The sequence below is a fragment of the Meleagris gallopavo genome, chromosome 8, assembly GCF_905368555.1.
Source record: "Meleagris gallopavo chromosome 8, MGAL_WU_HG_1.1, whole genome shotgun sequence".
In the NCBI taxonomy this organism is placed as follows: domain Eukaryota; kingdom Metazoa; phylum Chordata; class Aves; order Galliformes; family Phasianidae; genus Meleagris; species Meleagris gallopavo.
Window position 1 is genome coordinate 4,504,705 of NC_139411.1, and position 19,574 is coordinate 4,524,278.

Consider the following 19,574-nt stretch of genomic DNA (forward strand, 5'->3'; position numbering starts at 1 on the left):
TTGAGGGTATAGGAGCAGAACAGAGCTGGCAGGTCTTTAAGGATGCCTTTCTGAGAACACAAGAGCTCTCCGTCCCCCAGTAGAAGTCAAGCAGGGGACGCAGGCGACCAGCATGGCTAAGCAAGGACCTGCAGCTTAAACAGGGAAAAGGGAAAAGTGCAGGAAATAGAAGCAGAGTTGTGTAGCCTGGGAAGAGTATAGGGACATTGTCTGTAGAAATAAGATTAGGAAAACCAAGGCACAGATAGAGCTGAACTTGGCAAGGGATATGAAAGATAACAAGAAGGGGTTCTACAGGTACATAGGCAGGAGGAGGCAGGCCAAGGAGAGTATTCCCTCTCTGATAAATGAGGACAGATATCTGGCTTCCTCTGACATGGAAAAAGCTGAGTGCTCAGTAAGTGCTTTGTCTTGGTCTTCACTGATGGTCAGGCTCCTCCCCATGGCTGCCAGGACCCTGAAGCCCTAGGTGTGGGTGAGAGGAGCAGATTCTGTCCCACTGTAACAGTGGAACAAGTCTGAGACCTCCTCATGAAACTGAATGTATATAAGTCCATGGGGCTGGATGATGTCCATCCTAGGGTTCTGAGAGAGGTGGCTGATGTGGTTGCTGAGCCACTCTCCATCATATTTGAAAAATCATGGCTGTCTGGTGAAGTCCCCAGAGACTGGAAAAAGGGAAACATTACTCCTATTTTTAAGAAAGGTCAAAAGGATGACCTGGGAACTACAGGCTGGTGAGCCTCACTTCTGTGCCTGGGAAGATCATGGAGTAGATCCTCCTAGAAGCTATGTTAAGGCACATACGAAATAAAGAGGTGATTCGAGACAGCCAGCATGGCTTCACCAAGGGCAGATTGTGCCTGACCAACCTGGTGGCCTTCTATGATGGAGTGAGGCATCAGTGGACAGGGGAAAGGCAGTGGATATCATCTGTCGGGACTTCTGCAAAGCCTTTGATGTGGTCCCTCACCACATCCTTCTCTCTAAATTGGAGAGGTATGGATTTCAAGAATGGACTGTTCAGCTCTTGTGAGGCCCCACCTGGAGTACTGTGCCCAAGCTTGGAGACCCCAGTACAAGATGCAGAGCTCATGGAACGGGTCCAGAAGAGGGCCACTAAGATGATCAGAGGGCTGGAGCAGCTCTCCTATGAAGAAAGTTTGAGGGAACTGGGTTTGTTTATCTTGGAGAAAAGAAGGTTCCGGGGAGACCTCATTGTGGCCTTCCAATACTTGAAGGGAGCATATAAACAGGAGGAGCAATGGATGTTTATGAGGGTGGACAGTGATAGGACAAGGGGGAATGGTTTTATACTGAGACAGGGGAGGTTTAGGTTAGATAATAGGAGGAAGTTTTTCACCCAGAGGGTGGTGAGGCACTGTTCACAGGTTACCCAAGGAGGTTGTGGATGCCCCATCCCTGGAGGCATTCAAGGCCAGGCTGGATGTGGCTCTGGGCAGCCTGGGCTGCTGGCTGGCGACCTTGCACATAGCAGATCAATTAGCACACCCCTCCTTGTTGGCTCCTCCACCACCTGTGTCAGAAAGTTATCTTCAGCATACTGCAGGAACCACCTGGGCCTTGTGTGCCAGGCCATGTTTTCTTATCCCATAAATATCAGGATGGCTGTAAAGCTGAGAGTAAAGGGAGCTCTATAAACATGTCTGTAATAGCACTTTTTGGAGATGAGCTTTGTGGCTCTGATGGGTTCAGTCAAGGGATGAAGAGCTCAGCCAAGGGATAGTCACTGGGTGCAAGTTAACACAACTGTGAGTTAAAATGCTTTGAGCCTCTATGGCCCCATCTTTCCTTGAAGAGAAAGACAACAATGTAGTCATTTGAGATCTGAAATGCTTTAATTCAGCCGAAGTCTTTGGGCATTAGCTGCGGCTCGTGACATCCAGGAGATCATACACAGCCACTACCATGTCTGGGAACAGGGAGACATGGCTCATAATTGATGGATATGCCAGTTAACCAAAAATTACCTCACTCTGAGCAAGGCCGAGGAAATCCACCAGTCAAGTCTGCTGCCTGTATCTGTTCAGATGCAAGCAGTGGCCTCTTTGAAACATCACCACTCACTACCCACCTTGCATGGGAAAGCTGGCCACGTTGTCTCCCTGCTTGCATATAGGAAACCAGACATTGCTACAGGGAGACCAACCTGCCCCATGCTGGGGATTTCCTGCAGAGGAATGTGTCCATGAGCACTTACCACTCCATCTTAAAAAAAAAAAAAAAAAAGTCAATTTTGTTTAAATTGACTGAATCTGAGGAAACGATAGGAAAGGGGCATTTTGATAGACTGTCATGAAATTGGGAATGATGGAAGCACTCAGCATTTCAGACACCATGATTCAAGTTTGATCAGAATTCTGGCCTTAAAATCTCTGAATCTGTGATTACCAGGTATTCTGAGGTCTAACAATGACCAAAACTGTAGGATTGCTGAATGGCTGGGGTCAGAGGTAGCTTTGCTTTTCTGCCATTTGCAATACTTAGGTCTGCTTCTGACATCAGGCATCATTACTCTCTGGAGCATCCCTGTTTGTGAGGCAGCTACAGAGACAATGTAGTGTTATGTCAAAGATGTCTCATTTTCTGTTTTCTGCATGCTACATGCTTTTCAGGAAGGCTTTTCAGTGGTTTGGTAGCATTCAAAATTGAAGAAGGGAAAGGAAGTGCAAATTTTAGTGTGCTTAATGCAAATACAGCTTTTAAACAAGGGACAGAAAGAGCAAAGACGAAAAGAAACAGCATATCCAAGCAGACAAGTAAGACTGCAAGCTACTCCTTCACCCTTGCAGGAACACAATTGACTTCATTCCCACATCCTTCTCTGTGCACAAAGGCAGAGTTTGGATAGAGAACAACTGGTTGGATAGGGCCCCATCAAATGGGTCTAGCAATGGTGCTCCCCACTGCCATGGTGGCAGCTTCTAAGGGAACTGACCACCCAGTGGGATACTGTTGTGTAGGTTCAACATCAGAGAATAAATGTTTCTCCTTTAGGAACCTATTCGTGGAGGACACCTGGATGGAAGCTGAAAAGCAAATATGAAAAATATGGCTAGTTCCTCTGTTTTGCTTGTTTTCATCTAGGTTTTCCAACACTGCAATATCAAACTTTGCTTCAGCTTGGACTTCAGTTGCTTTTGAGCTAGACCAAACCAGTACTAAATTCCTTGACAAGTTAGTTTATTCCAAGGCTGTGTGGAATGGCTACCTTTCTCCTTGGGAAACAGGAATTCAAGTGTCTCTGTAGAAGACCTGCTCATGTATATGCTCACCATTCAGTGCTGGAAACCTACAGGATCAGAGCTGATTGGAGCAGACACAATAACGTTGAGTTTTAAACTTGATTACTTTAGAAAAGTAGAAAATAATCAATGAATCCAGCTGGTGCCATAAAATATCTTTCAAAGATGTTTTAAAAAATAGTTTAAGTCTTAAAATTCTTGGTCACTTAAAATACTCCTTTAGAAATGGTCAAAAGCAGCATTAAACTATCATGTTCAGTTGCCTGTGAATGCAGGATTTTTGTGAAATTAGGGGATTTAAGGAAGAGGTAGAATTGTAGTTCTTTAATGGATGCATGGTTAAAATTCTGCCTGTGGAAAATAGTATTTTTTTGTTTTTATTGCTGTAGTGCATAGAAGTGCTAAACTTGTGACATTTGATTTAGTAGAAAGGACAAGGTAAATTAAAACTTAGTATAAATGATTTCTTTGGTTAATTACTAAGCAATTTTAAAATGGATTTCCCAGAAACATTGTTTAGTAGCTTAGAAATACTTGAAACTGTGACAGGTAGTATTTTTGACAGTTACACTTGCTTTCTATTATTTTAGGAATTCAAATCATAATCCCTGTTCATTCACCCACATCTGTATTTATATACTTCCCTAGACCTGCTGCTGCATTCCTACACTTGTTCTGCCAAAGAAAAGTATAGAGCTGTCTAGAACTCACCCTGCTTTCAAACAAACTGTTTACTTTAAATCAGTTTTTATAGCAGTGGTGATTTAACTGCAAATGGGAAACGTCAGCATAGTTTTCTTATTAACATGCTATCACGGAATATGCTTCAATTATTTCCCCTCCTTTTCTGCATTTTCTCAAGAAAGCAGCTAAGCCACCTTCCACATTGGCTGCTATTATCCTGAATGCTCCACTGCCTGGGAGGAGGAAAAAGCTGTTCCTGGTGTTGGAGCCTGTGCCAGCACATAGCCACAAGGCACTAGTCACTCTAACGTGGCCAGTAGTCTATTTTGGTGGCACATCATTTCCTGCAGCAGCATCAATCTCTTGTAATGAGCTCTTCCACCAGCCTGCAACCAGGGCTTCAGAAAGCTGCAGGCTAAGAAAGCAGGGTGGCAGAGATCTACAATGCCTCCTTTGCATTTTGTCCACACCAGGAGACATGGTTAGACTTACAGTAAGCCATCCAACTTGGAAAGCATAGCTGCTAGAACTCAGTGGCTTTGACTAGAGATATCAAGCAAAGTAACAACTCATTTAAATTCCATTTCAGTAATTATTATGGTACACAGATAGGTCTTCCTTTATTACTTCATTTTTTGCAAGATAGAAGCCAGTGGCTTTCATACTAAACTAGAATTCAATCCATCATAAAAAAAAATTATCATGAATCTAGACCATGTTTAGCAGTGAACTGCAACAGTTATAAATGAGACCTCACAGTCTCTGCAAGACTCATGGCAGACTCTATGCAGCCATCAAAGTTGGAACAAGTAAATCCATCGCCCCCACAAATCAGGAGAGGTTGAGTATGAAGAATCATTTGTCCTGAACAATTCGGCACTGCTTTTGTAACCTGAAAAAGAAAAGCAAACAGGGAGATGGAAAAGAAGTATATTATTTACCTGAATTCAATGCCAGAAAGATCAATATTACCTAGAAAAATGTCTTCATATGAAATGCTCTTTCCATCCCAGATTTTAGCTTCTAATACTAACAATCAAATAGTAAAATATTTATCTTGAGGAGTTAAGTTATTAGAATAAAGCTCTCCTGCATATGAAAAACAGAAATTTTACTGCCCTGTCCTGTCTTATTCTCAGTCTGTTTCAGCAGAAATAAAGCCTGATCCTGGACAGTTCGTGTTGGGCAGTTCAACCCAAAAGCCTTCACATGAAAATGGTTTCTTTTGTTTCAAAACCTTCCCATCATAAAATGTGTAAAAAAAATTAGGAGTTCAGGAGGTAAACACTCTTAAATGGGACATGACAAGACATCAAACAGTTCATGGCCTGAACACACTGAAATCAATGCAGAAACTTTGAAGGATTCAACTACTGTGCTCCATAGTTGTTGGCTTTACTTGCTTCCTTCATCACCTGAGAATACAGCTGAGGCAAAGCATTTAAACGTTAATAGAGCAAAGACATGTAATCAAAATAAACCAAGTTCTCTGCCCTCTGACTCACAAAGAGAGCAGGCACGGGAACTGTGCACCAACACCACGATGCTGGAAATCTGGCCAAGCACATGTGCTAGGTCTCGTGGTCTTACAAGATCTAAACACTAGACTGGAAAAGCCATTGGCTTTTTATGTTATTCTGTGTATTCTCTTAAATTAGGATCACTGTGATGACACACAATGACTTAATGAACAGAAGGTGAGCAGCACAGCCCCAGAAGAACCAAAAGACTCACATGGACTTGCTTTGCTCCTCTTTTCCGTGTATATGTCCCCTCTGTTGGCTCCTCTGAGAGCCAGAGAGTGGGATAGCATGGCAGGAGAAGGAAAACACTGATTGTCCACATTGTACCAAGCCAGTACATTCCAGAGTAGCACTGATGTATGTCAGAACAGAGATAAGGTAGCAGGAACAGCAATGGTAAGCATGATGGCAAAGAAGGTCCAGGTAGAAGGGAAAAGAGTGAGACAATGCAGCACAGCTTGACGATGTAGTTATGAGAGAAGAAACACTGGAAGAGATATTTTGGTAAAAGGAATGACGAAACATGACCCACAAGGATGAAATGCTGAAATAGAAGAAAAAATATCAAGAGTGACAAAGAGAGAGGATAAAAAGCAGCACAACGATGGAGCATAAACAGGGATCAAACCACAGAGATCACAAGGCATGATATGGAGAATGTAATTTTCTTTCCATATTCCCTTGATTTTCTGCCTTGCTTTTGGTCCATAGATATGTTTCGGGTTCCTGTGCAGTAAGCTGTTGCTGAGCTCTATTGTGGTAGTGTCAGCTCCAGTGAACAAGATCAAGACCCAAGGCAACTTGCCGAGTCCAGGAGATTTTTCCAGTGACTCAGATGTAGCTCACCATTGGCAAGAAAGCGGCCCACAGTTACAGAGCTGCATAAAAATCAATGCATTACCAAAAATAATTCTCACTACAAAAGCAGTAAGCGTGCACACATATACATACGTAGAGATGCAGTGCATAGGTGTATGTAGTGAAGTCTAATAAAAAAACATCCCAGTCGTACGCATTTAGAACAAGTATTGTCCAAAATTACTTTCAGCTACATAGCCCAGCCTGCCGGATCTCCTTCCTTGGAAGACTTAATGACTGTTGTTTGCATGGGTGGATAGTGATAGGACAAGGGGGAATGGTTTTAAACTGAGACAGGGGAGGTTTAGGTTAGATATTAAGAGGAAGTTTTTCACACAGAGAGTGGTGAGGCACTGGAACAGGTTGCCCAAGGAGGTTGCGGATGCCCCATCCATGGAGGCATTCAAGGCCAGGCTGGATGTGGCTCTGGGCAGCATGGTCTGGTGGTTGGCAACCCTGCACATAGCAGGAGGGCTGAAACCAGATGATCTTTGAGGTCCTTTTCAATCCAGGCCATTCTATGATTCTATTAAGACTTTAATACTCAGCAGGAAAAACCCATGGTGAAACTGATCTAGAGTTGGCAACAGTTATGCTTTAAGCAAAAGACTGAACTAGAGACCTGAAAAGGTCCCTTCTATGGTCCAATTTCTATGAGTCTGTGTTTTGCCAAAATCCCTTGCACATGTAAAGTGACTCTGTACAAGGGATGGTTTGGGATGCTGGTGGCTCTGAATGCTAATATGTCTTATCATAATTAAAGCAGGGGATCCAGAATTGCATCTGTGCTGATCAGTAGTGTAAGTAGAAGTTTGGAAGTCCTAATCCCTCATCCGCCATGGATAACTGTAATGTCTGCACTTTAATCCCAGGATTGTGTTTGGCCATGTGAAGGACACTACAGACGGATTTAATTAACAAGCAGGATAAATCCTGTCTAAAAGAGTCAGGGGAAAGATGCACCCATCTCATCAGTTCCCCTTGCTTCAGTGACAACAGGTTATTATAACTGAAAGTAAAGACAGCTTTATGAGAAAGGGGGAACTCTGTTCCAGATATTTAATTTAGGTAGTGATTATTTGACAGGTTGCACACCTGGCAATAGAGAGCTCTTACTGAGGTAACTGATCTAACCCATGCTAACTTATTCGCAATTACATATTTACATTCACCCACTAAATTAAAGATTGGTGATAATTCTTCCTGTGACACAGACATAAAACTCAAGCAACCATTGAAACTGGTGATTTTAATTGGTAGCAGCACAGGAGGTAGCAGGCAAGAGAGGCAGAAGATAGTGGGAAGAGCTGTAAGTTGTACAGTGGCTTGGTGTTTGAGAAAAGTTCAATGTCATGAACATCAGCATTATCTTCTGAACAAACACCGTTCCTGCAATCTGGTGGAAAAGTGGCAGAACACAGTGTTACAGTTATTGCAGCTAAGAGAAAAAAGAACCCCAGAGGCAGAATTGTGTAGTTCAGCTGCATGCTGGTTCCCTTCACGGTAAGTGTGGATGAAGTGACAGATTTTTAGCAGTTTTTTAGCAACTGTTTTACCAGCATAGCCTCGTCTAATTTTGTTTAGAAATAGTTCTTACTTTGTTTTGGGAGCCCTTCCCAGACTTGATCAACCAAGCACTTGATCAAAATCTTCTCCCTAACACCTGCAGCACTTGTGCTCACATGCAGTTTGAAGGAAAAAGGTAATGCAGAAGAAAAGAAGACAGAATCAGAAAAGGGTGAATTAACAATGGCAAACGTACAGACATGCCGTAACTAACAAAAAAAAACCCCCTGAACCAATAAACAGGAACATACAAAACACACGATATGAGGCATCTAACACATAAATGCATATATTAACGTCATTTTCATTTGATAACAAACACTGTGCACTGGAAAGTGATCTGCAGACTACCAATAACTAATTCACAGAAAAATAAACTTTGTCCTTGCAAGACCAAGCTCTTGTTGCTGGATGCTGATCAAGGGGTACAAGCAGACTTCACAGCAATCATCTACAGTAACTTTTCCAGACTTCATAAAAGGAGAAATTTTTAGGGGACTGTCTTAAGTAAATATTTTGCATTGACTTCCACGTTTAGTTTCACCAATGTAATTTAACTTAAGAGGCTTTGGGTAAACATGTAGATATACACCAATCCTTGAGGAAATTGCCAACAATTTCCTTGGATTTTTAAGAGACGTCTGTAAAATATACACATTTTACTACCCTTAGGTAGTTTACATTAAAATACTTTTTGCATAACATACTGTTAAATTGAAGCAGGCCAAATCAAATAGTAACAATTAGTATATCCAAACACAAGAACTCTCACTATTCTGTGGTAAGGTAGAAGTTTTGCTAATAAAGCCACATGCTTTCAGAGGCAGAAGAGACAGACTTAGTCATATTTTTAAATACAAAAAAAATCTCAGCGAAGCATGGGGGATTTACTTCCTTCCTGTGCACAGCTCCTATTCCTTCTTATGAGGATTGTTGCATAACTTAACACTAAGCCAGGTCCACTACATGAAAACATGACTAGAAGTGATCTGGCTATAGCTAGCCAGCCATGAACACTGCTCGTGGCTACATGAAGGAGTGCATTATGGATATTGAATGGATATCTCTTCCTTCTCCTGGCTCTGAGGATGAACACCACCGGGCTGTATGATGTCCTTTTTCTCAGGACACCCTCTGCGCCTGTTCCACAACAATACCCTCCCAGCTGCTCGATCAACCATGGGTTACCTGCGAGTATCTCCACTTCTGACACTTTACACTATCTGCTTTGGGCAGGGAGGGCACAAGGTTCTCCAGGTGGCTGAGAATTAGCTGCTGCACCTCTGCAGGGTCTGAATCCAGATGCTCTCTTCCAAACGTCACCGTTGTATGAACTACAACTGAGGGTCCAATTTCAGGAGACTCTGAAATGAAGAAGAGAGATGCTTCTAAAAGATTACTCATTAATATTTGCATTCCCTCAATACTGCCCATTGTGTCTCTCGCTAGCCTAGAATTAAATAAGTATCTGCAGCACCACCCTGTTCCTCCAGCTGGAGAAACACAAGAAACAATACAAGTTATTTAAAAGAAGCGCAGTAGAGAAATCAAGACTTTTTGCAACATTTGCAATGGTTTTCCCATTGCAATACTTCTACTTTTCTCCTAAAGGAACCCCAAGGCAAAGGACAAAAAGAAGGAATAGTGTTTGCAGAGTTACTGTGAAAAACATCTGCTTACTCTATAATTGGTTGCATATTGGCCATGCAATACTATCTACACAATTGACACTAGAATAAAACCAATACTTTACTTTTGTGGAGGAGAAAGGAAACAGAAGCCAGGGCAGGTTGGCTTGATAAATCATTATCTTGATCTACACAAGTGGACTAAACTTGAGTTCTGCTGCTCTAGCGATTTCTAGGACATCAACATGGAGTTGTCTACATACAGGCTTGGGAGAGTGTTAAGCTTCAGTACAATCTGTGTGTAGTAGAAATGCTAAGTCACAGCCCGAAGCAGTGATTGAGCACATGGTGGGAAGGCAGGGCCAACCCAGGGGAGCTCAGGTACATGCAATGGACCTGAGTGACTGGAAAGGATGGAGTGAGGATCCACACTCTCCAAGACCTCACTGAAGGGCTGGCAGTGGATCCCTTCCTACCTGTAGACCTCCCAGAGATAAGCAGCTTCCTTCCTTTATTTCTGTGCCCATGGCTGTTGCGTTTGAGCAAATGCTTGCTGCAGCCTGAGACCTTGCTACTCTGCTGTCATTGTTGTGCTTTCTACTGCGTTACGCTTTGCTCAACTGTGTGCAAATGAGCAAAAATCAAACAAAAGAATTTCTCCATTAAAAACTAACCTTGACATTTAAAAGCCTGCTAAGATGGAGCCAGACAGGAGGAAATGAGCACAAACTGCCACTTGGGAAATACTGTCCCTGTGCAAGTAAGATGCCCCTGGTGGTGGAGTGTCTCCATTCTTGGGGACAGCTCTGTTTTTCCTGGACATGGCCCCAAGGAGCCTGGAGCGTTGTGGTGCTGGTCCTACAGCCCTGGTGTTGCCAGGTATCTCCAAGTGATTACATAATCGCATGGCTCTGCTCTGAGGCAAAACTAAGATCCTTTATCTTTCTACCAATAAATATAACACAAGTGCACAGGAACCAGGACAGCCAATGAGAGCATTTTCCTAGAACACTGGATTTTATGAGTGATTTCCCTGTGTCCAGGCACTATGAAGTCCCAGCAAATCCTTGCATGAGGTTCTTCCTAGTGGGGCTGATGCACTTTAAATGAACTGGATGTACTCGCTGGAGAAAGGATAGGACCTGGATTCTGCTATATTTCAGCCTAATTCACCAGTTAAACTAAGTGATTCCCTCTTGCTCCATCAACTAGAAACTCCCTCCTTTAGAAGTAGAAAGGCTAAACCTTTGTTTGAACTAGCAAATTCCTAGAAAAATATTTCAGTTCCAGTAAATGAGCATTTTCTGACCAGATAATCCATGCAGAAAGAGAAAATTGAATGCTTTCCAACCATAGAAACTATTCTGATAGAAATCTTTACATCTTCATTGTCACTGAGGATACACAAGGCTCCTCCTTTGAGAAGCCAACACATTCCACCTTTCAGAAGCAACCTAAACTTCATTTCCTGATAAACTTTGTGCTTATTTGCTGATCTCTTCAGATTACACAACTAAGACACATCAAGCCTAGTCCAAGCACTCACAGAAAACATGAAATGATGGTTTTCACTTCAACTTGGAAGATCCTTTCACTCAGTCTCTTTCTTAAGTGGCTCAGTCAACTTCTACTAAACGTGGGTGAAAAAGAAGTCCACGATCTCCAACCAGCGTGGATATGGGATGGAGGTAAGGCAGATCTGCTGTTAAGACCGTTGAATGAAACAAGACCTAGAAGCAGAGACTCAACCAAAGAGGCCATCTTCTTCCCTGAGCCCCGATGAAATGGCTGCCTGAGGGTAACCTTCAGTCTCACCTTCCTGACGTTTCCCATGCTTACACTGGTTTCACAAAGTAGCACAGGCCATTACCTCCGTTCACATCAGGTTTTCCAAATGTCCGCAAAACTCATGGGAACGCCACTCAGTCTGTCCTTCCCACCTGAGGTGGAAAACAGGTATTCCAAGTCTGTTGTCTGTACGTATTGCCAGGGATAGATAACCAAGTAGGGAAGCGGATTTTTTTTTGTTGTTGTTCATGTGATTTGGCAAATTCTTCCATATAAACTTGGTAAAAAGGCTCATTAACAACTAAGCTTTTTATTACCATAAATACTAATTGCTTGCTGTGACTTGTTGTAGCCAATGATTCTTGGACAGGGCCTGCTTCTTCCAGATCTCTCATCTCTTCCATAGCATGTACAAAGCAAGTTTCAGGAGAACACGCAGTTTGAGTTTTTAATTCCTCCTTAGAGCTACTCATAGCTTGGAGAGCTTCCAGAGACCACTGAGTCACAGCCTTCCAGTATTGAAATACGCAGACTGCAGGGATCAAATTTAGCCTCAAGTCTTTTTTTCAACAAAAATATTGGCTAACGAGGAGTTTAAAATAGATTTTTCCCTGAAAGCAATGGGGGCATCTCAGCCTCAATACCTTAGAGCTCTTACACCAAGTATGAATGACTGTTCAGCTGCTGCAGGAGCAAACCTGGTATTTTCTTCCCAGTGTGTTTAGATCAGGCTGTAACGGTTAGTTTAAAAACTAAAACCTTGGCAGGGCTTCTCATGAGATTTTCATTTCCTTTAGTTGTGGCGAGATGTGAACACTCTATGGCCGTGATGGTAAATGACAAAGCATCATGGGAGATGCAGCAAGCCAGGGAATGCTCTCAAAGTGTGGGTAATGATGTGAAGGCAAATGGAGGCAGCAAAAAGCTTTCATCTGCTCCCAGTTCTCCCTCCTCTCATCCCAGCTGCACAGCAATTAATCCAATCAGTTGATGTGGTGGAAGGGGTAGATCAGAGCTCGGATGAGACAGCAGAGTTGGCTGCAGCTTTTTTACATACATCATTAGCCAGCAGCCACTCTGCCAGTGTTGGCAGAGTACCCATCCATCCACAGTCACTGAGGGATCCCATGAAAACTTGGAAGCAGCACGCTTCTGCCTGGTGCTTTAGTCCTTTCAGCCCATGCTACACCAAAGCTGCGCTGATGTCATGCCTGCCCCAATCCAGAGTGCTGGCATCTTGACTTGTGTCCTAAGTTCAACCTCTCCTTGGTGGCATATAGAAGATGCAGGTCTAAAAATGTAGGTTTTCTTTGTTTCAGTGTTTTCTTCATTTTAGAGCGAATTTCTTTTGCATCAAACAGAATCAACACCAGCACATGAAGAGTGAAGAACATGAGGACTTTCAATATACTCAGTATGCATCCATGTAAACAGAAAGGAACTGCGTGATCTCTGGCATATTGTCCCATCCAGCCCCACATCCTGCCTGTGGCAGTGATGTTGTCACAGCAGTGGCTCCATGCCTGCTTTGGGGACCTTGAAGATGCTGGAGTTGCTATTTCATGAGGATGAGCAGACGGACAGAGTCAGGCTTTGATGTGAGATCCAGATTTAACAAAACCTTCCTCCCAGTGACATCTTTGCCACCACCATGCCTTGGCCACTATCACTACCTACTTGAGTTATTCTGAGCAGCTTGAAGGGCTGAATGGAGCGGTAGGAAGGATGTGAACAATTTGTTTCTTTTTTTCGAAGTAGGAAGCTCCACCACTCCCTCCCAGATAAGTTAAAAGATATTAGAGTCTCTATATCCAAGTAACAAGCGATAGGACAAGAGAAAATTGTCTCAAGTAGTGCCAGGGAAGGCTTAAGTTGGATATCAAGAAAAATTTCTTCTCTACAAAGGCTCTGAAGCACTGGAACACGCTTCTCAGGGAAGCAGTCAAGCCACCAACAGGTACTTAAAAGACACGTAGATGTGGAGATTAGGGACATGGTTTAGTGGTAGGCTTGGCAGTGCTGGATTAACAGCTGGACCTTAGAGGTCTTTTCTAACTTAAATGACTAACTTAAATGACTTCTATGATCAAACTCCAGCTGCACTATCAGCCTGACTAGCCCTTCTTAGTAAGTCTGAAACCAAATCCAAGGAAAGGGAAAAGGGGAGAAGAAAAGGGATGAAAAATAGAAGTTAGGAATTGAAAAGTGAGGATCTAAGTGCATCTTCCATATCCTAAAGGGCTACAGTGAAGACAGAGCCAAACTATTTATAGAAGTTCAAAGTGAAAGGACTTGAGAGAACATATGCAGTATTAAGCCTGCTAGGACTATAATTGTCCAGAAAAAATGATGGAGCTAATAAAAGATACTCTGAAAAAGAGCAGAAAAAACAGAGCCAGCACTTTAGCTTGTGGCTCAGGAACATCTGGTGTCAGAAAGGTGGCTTCAACATTTGGATAACACATTTAATGCAGAATATAAGATGGAAAAGTACAGTGTCCTGGGTGAAGCAAAGCTGCTAGGGCTAGAAGCATGGTTGCACTATTACGATAATAAAAAGACTTATGACCATTCCTTGCACTCATTCTTTACAGCAGCATAGTGACAATACGAACAGCCCACGTTGCCAAGTCCTCCCCCAGAGACCTTGTTCTGCCCTGGTAAGCCTAGAGTACCCAATTCACCACAGTATAAGCCCAGGTGTAAATTCTGCTCCCATTGTGGCCACATCCTCCTTAGCACTAGTCTTAGGGAAGAAAGGGAATACATAGTTCACGTGTTTGCAGAACCAAAAAACCCATAAACACCCCAATAAAAGTACAGCACACCACTTCTCGGAGAAAGCCCAGTGTGAATTGTCTGCCCATCAAAGTCTTCTCTCTTGCAAAATGCAAAAGCTGCTTTTGTACTGTACAGTTGGTGAATCTATGCCAAAGTCAGGGTTCAGAGTCCCTGAACAAAAAACAAATTGTAGAGATTTAAATGGTGCAATTAGCTTGATCCCTGGAATCCACAGAGGCCTGAAGCTGAATGTTTCTTTAGCAAAGAGATTACCATCAGTGCCTGAGACCTGTACTATTCATTTGGCAAATGGTCAGTATGGTATCCATAGTATTCTGGAAGTGTGATGGGTTGATAGGCTCCTAGAGGAATCGTGTCAAGAATTTCTCTCATGTTCCTGTCCAGTGATGCAAAACCTGGAGCCGGAACAGATACCAATGAAAAAAAAAAGACTTGGTTGCTCCCTACCCCTAAGGAATTTTTACTCTGAACTGGGAGTTGTGTTTTGCTATCCAAAACCCATTCTGATTCTGGACAACATGAGAGGAAGGAAAAGGGTTTTATCATTGCCATGTCAAACAAACTCTAAAAGCTGGGCTGAGAGGAAAGTGCATGGAAATACTGCTGGACAGTGCAGAGAGCCTCATAAAACTAGGAAAAAATATATATATATATATAAAAGAATAGTGAATAACTTCAGCAATCCTAGAAAATAAGCACAGGAGGATTCACTTTCAAAAATTATTTTAAAGTTAAAAAAAGATACTCAAATTACACTGATCTTGAAAGCCTGCAAAATAAATCTTCCCTCTAAATTATATAACCTCACAATCCTCACGTAGAAGAAGAGTACTGCTTCAATTTTTGTGTGTCATCTATCTTTAACCCTCTGGAATACAAAGAACTGCAAAGACTGCAGTATTTCAGAAATGAGGCTTGAAATACCGAAGAATTCCCACTGTCCCCCCCGACCAGTTATAAATATTGATGGAGTGTTTAAGGCAGCCAATCAGACAAATATTTAATATTCATACATAGCGCGCAGGGAATTCAACATACATTTTTGTAGGCTCTTCCTTATGTAACTTTTGAACATATTACCTCTATAGATGGAGATGCACCTCATTGCAACACCGCATATGGGAAAGCCTCACGGCAGCATGCTGCCCTAGGAGCAAGGGCTGATATTTCTGGAGAATGATAGACAGACCTGCCTCTCTGTCCTGCCATTTCTAATTCGTGCTAACAAACTGATCCTGTTGTGTAATTACAACAGTGCTGAGAATATATACCCGATAAGCACTGCAGCCACATCTGATGGGCAGGAAAGCAGATTTCCCTCTTAAGACTGAAGTAATGAAGGAGGGATGCAGGCAGGCACTTAAGAATTACAAGTCACTACATACGGTGTATATAGGAGAGTGCATATGGCCTAGAGGAGGGGAGGTAGAAGTAAGGAGCATTCAGGCATTAATACGCTGGCTCTCTGGAAAGGATCACTGTCCTGATAGGTTTCAGCTGCTTCACTCAGGGAACTGAACACTAACATAAATTTTAGCCTGAGCATTTCTGCTTTCTCTCTCTGATCATTGACACTTTCATCGTTGCCATCATCTTCCTCAGACGAATCAAGATCAGTCAAGGTTGAAGAATGTAATAAAGATGAATGTGTGGAACATAGTGCTAAAAGATTGGCAATGGCACCCAAAAAAAACCAGTGTGTGAACAAAGCTGTTCCTATTCCCCTTACTGAAATGTTCTGGAGGTCAGCCAGAAGCTCGAAGACTAAAAAAAAAGATGCAAAATACTTGTATGCACTAAAACAAACACATGGGACCTTTATACTCAGGTGTTCTGGATGCAGAATAAATATATAAATAAGTTTAATCTTCAGTACCCTTTGCCCAAGTTGTCTAATAACGTGAGTGTGCGTCTGAGTTTCCATCATTAGCAGAGCTGTGTCTGCTGGAAGAAAACTGAACCACTTGGTGACCATTCTTGTTTTTCCTTTTGTCTGCTATGTTACTCCACCTCGGCTTAAACTTGTGAGCAGGATGCAGGCATGCCTCCCCATCCTGTATACAACTGGAATGCTCATAGACAGAAATACTGCTTCAACTAATGCACAATGCTCTTTCACTCTATGTGTGGGAACTGTTGAATCACGGCCTGAACCTCTCATTGATCACCTGAGGCAAGCACTGAGTCAGCTATGGAGCACAGGTGAAGGCAATTCAGCTGTGTGACCAAAAGGGCTGGAGCCTGGCTGCATCTCTCCTAGACCACATTTAAGGGCTGACTGACACTGAGGAAGGATCTCTCTTTAGAGATTGCTCCTCTTGGAGTTTTTCCTGTGAGCCCAGAACACAGATAAACTTTTCCATTCTTTTCCATTCATTTCTGATTATCCCTTTCCAACATGATAATCTTTTCAGCTATATGCTCTCTAAAGACCAGCCTAGCTTCTCTGTATACTTGTCAATTCAACATCTGTATACTTGTTGATTACACACCTTAGTACTAATTTTCCTAGACCTAAGCTCAAATCTGCAAAACCCAAGTTCACCAAGAAAGACAGTACAGCTAAGGCATATGGTTGACTGTTTATATATCACAAGGAGGGCCTTATGGGACAGAAATCGTCTTCAGTTGCTGGAAAAAAACTACTTGTGTAAACAGATCTCTCTCATGATAGGAAATCTCAGTGAGAAAGGTATGCGTCAACACAGATGTTCTAGTAGTTAGCTGTTAACAATATGCCCCAACAAATACTTTACTTGCTATTTGGATGAATTTCCTTTGGAACTACCAAAAACACAGTACCTGCTGATTTGATAACTTGATTTTTGTTACATATTCATTGCTCTCATTGTTGGTGTTTTGAATACACATGAGTGATCAGACAAGGAAGGGATGGGTGAGTTCCTCACCTGGGCTGTGTCTTCTGCTCGACCAGATCAGGTGGCTGGGAGAACAACACCAGTAGGTGCTATTAACCACCAGGGAACTTATCCTTAAACGCAGCAGCAAAGATGTTATCTTGCATGCAGGAAAACATCCAGCTGCACTTTGTCAGCAAAAACAAGACAATGACAGAGGAAGAAAATCACTCTGTATCTGTTTTCTCTTATACTCTTTCTTATGTACTTGCTATTGGCCCTTGCAGGAAGAAGCACATCAGCATATCATGTCAGCCATTTTTTTTTACTTTAAGAATTTAGCCTATTCGTACAACTACGCTGAATTATTTGCACAAATAATAAAATTGGGCTTGCACAGCGGTGAGTTTGTTCATCTCTGCAATAACTTTGCTCTCAGCATAAACTGGTGAGATGTTTTGATGTAAGAGCAAGGTTCGCAGTGCCCAGTGTGAGCAACATTGCTGGTATTTATGGACTGCTGACAGGAAACAATGAATCCCGCTTGAACAAGAGACAGTGTACAGGAGTCTCCTACATCTAAATCTGAACATGTTTTAGCACAGTGAATGTCCTGATATGTAACAACTACCTCTTGAATTTTTATATGCTGAGAATCCTTCCTTACTCTGTAGCAGTGTGTCACCATGCTTATTATGGCACCCTAAAGGTGTGCAGATTTTCACTCCCCCTTCACCAATGTGGCTAAACTCGGTCATCATTTCAATGTGAGCAAGCAATAGAATTGGGAAGTATTTTCAGTTCCCAACTTGCTTGATTAACCTCAACTGCTAGCAGTTATTCTTGAGATACTCTATGCCAATATACTTCCCAGACCTCTTGGTATATGGAATATGTTTAATAAATAAAACATATAGCTATTTCATTGCTATCTTCCAGAAACAGATGAGAAGTGTCTACCTTGTGGGATGTTCTCCAAGCTTTACTGAGCAGCTGTACAGCATGCAGCCATTTGAAGGATTTTTCCATGATTATGAAAGCAAACTAGCGAACTCTGAATTAGACCAGGCAGCCTCAATTATATAACTTGTTACTACTTCCAAGTGTAGTTAGTGGAAAGAACAGGAGTTGAAAAGTAATGGATGACAGGAGATAAATTGGCGTGGTTATGAATCAATGTTTAAACTAAGGAACTCAAACACTTTCTTGGAATAGCAACATTTTGATGTTTCAAATCCCCTGACACTGGTTTCATAAATGCAGTAATGTAAACCATGTGTTGGGTAGTGATTTTCTGAGGACCTTCCCGCTTTCATTGTGTATTTTATTACAGGCTAAATGTGACATTAAATGCTATCTACCATGGCTTAGAGTTAAATACTTGCTCTGTTCAGAATATCAACACTCAATTAAACAGCATTTTTCATGATCTACACCCTCTATTGTCACCGTGTGTAAGGGAAATAATGGGAGCACTGACCTACATTGCGTTTCTTATTATCGATGGAGATGAAGCGTATGCAGGGATTATCGGTGATGTACTTTGCAGCCCAGGGGACATCAATCTGTGCACCGACTTCATAAAAAAGTCCCAGAGCGTAGCGGGAGGAGTATCTTGCTGATTCCAGTTGCTGCTTTTGCTTTTCATTAATTACTGTGGGGAGAAAAAAAAAACAACAACACAAAAAAACCCAGACAATTCAGACTGTCCTTTTTCTCTCAGAACACTAAATGCATGAATTCTGTGGTTAAGCTGATTACTCCTTCCTGAAAACGACCAGACTGCTAAAGCTAAGAATCTAATACTAACCCCAGTGCTTTGTAATATTTTTCTGGGACACTTCTTCATGAAGTTTTAATGGCACATTATGTAGAGTACGTCCTTCATGTGCAACCCTCCCCATCTGTGGGTCGTTTATCCTGTAGATAAAGTTGTGAGACTTTGATGCCAGATGACTTTTTCCCAAATGCTTTCTCTGAAGGTGAATAAATATTTCTCGGTAGGAATAAAATGTGCTAGTTTGCCCCAACAGATGAAGTGAATGATCATATGATTCTGTAAAAAGATCACAACAAATGACTTCATATATTTAAAAAAAAAAACAACAACAAACAAACACAGGAACTCTTGAACTTCTGGGAGAAATAGCCACATAGACCCTCCAGTGTCTGTGCTGCAATTCAGACAGATGAAAAAAACACCATGGCATCGCACTTTAGTGCTATGTTCTTGGGTTGTACTGAAATAGCCAGACTACTAGCACGTTTGTGATTGAAAACAAGAGAAGAACTTATCCTAAATATTTTTTAGCACAACATGAGTGGAGACAACCTGAGAAACTCTCAGAAAGGAGAAGATTCCACAAAGAGTTTGTAGTGAAGTTCAATAGCTTTAGCTGAAGGCATTTTAAGGCAGGTTAGAGCGTTTCAGAGCAACTGTGAATCCACTTCTCCCTGTGATTAATTCTGACTTCCAATTGCAGTAACATCTGCTTTTTGCCTCAGTTTTCCAGTCTTCACAAAATGCTGCCCAAAGTAATTTAGCCTGGGATAGACAAGACCCATGCATGAAGCCTGGTTTGCCTGCATGCCTTGCCCAAT

At 42.1% G+C, this 19,574-nt stretch overlaps 1 protein-coding gene across 4 annotated transcripts in view; it reads right to left on the minus strand.

Moving 5' to 3' along the window:
- Positions 1 to 4,522: 4,522 nt before the first annotated feature.
- Positions 4,523 to 19,574, minus strand: part of RNLS (renalase, FAD dependent amine oxidase) — a 65,941-nt gene continuing 50,889 nt past the window's right edge. The window contains exons 5-8 of one of the 4 annotated variants that reach the window (XM_085230151.1): positions 18,784 to 19,029; positions 18,454 to 18,627; positions 9,086 to 9,261; positions 4,523 to 4,842 (exon numbers count right to left, since the gene is read on the minus strand). In XM_085230151.1, coding sequence (XP_085086277.1) covers positions 4,690 to 4,842; positions 9,086 to 9,261; positions 18,454 to 18,627; positions 18,784 to 19,029 — 749 coding nt within the window. In that variant the 3' untranslated portion in view covers positions 4,523 to 4,689. Of the gene's footprint in view, positions 4,843 to 9,080; positions 9,262 to 18,453; positions 18,628 to 18,783; positions 19,030 to 19,574 lie in introns of those variants that run through there. The other 3 variants (XM_085230152.1, XM_085230153.1, XM_085230154.1) reach the window with 3 other exon arrangements.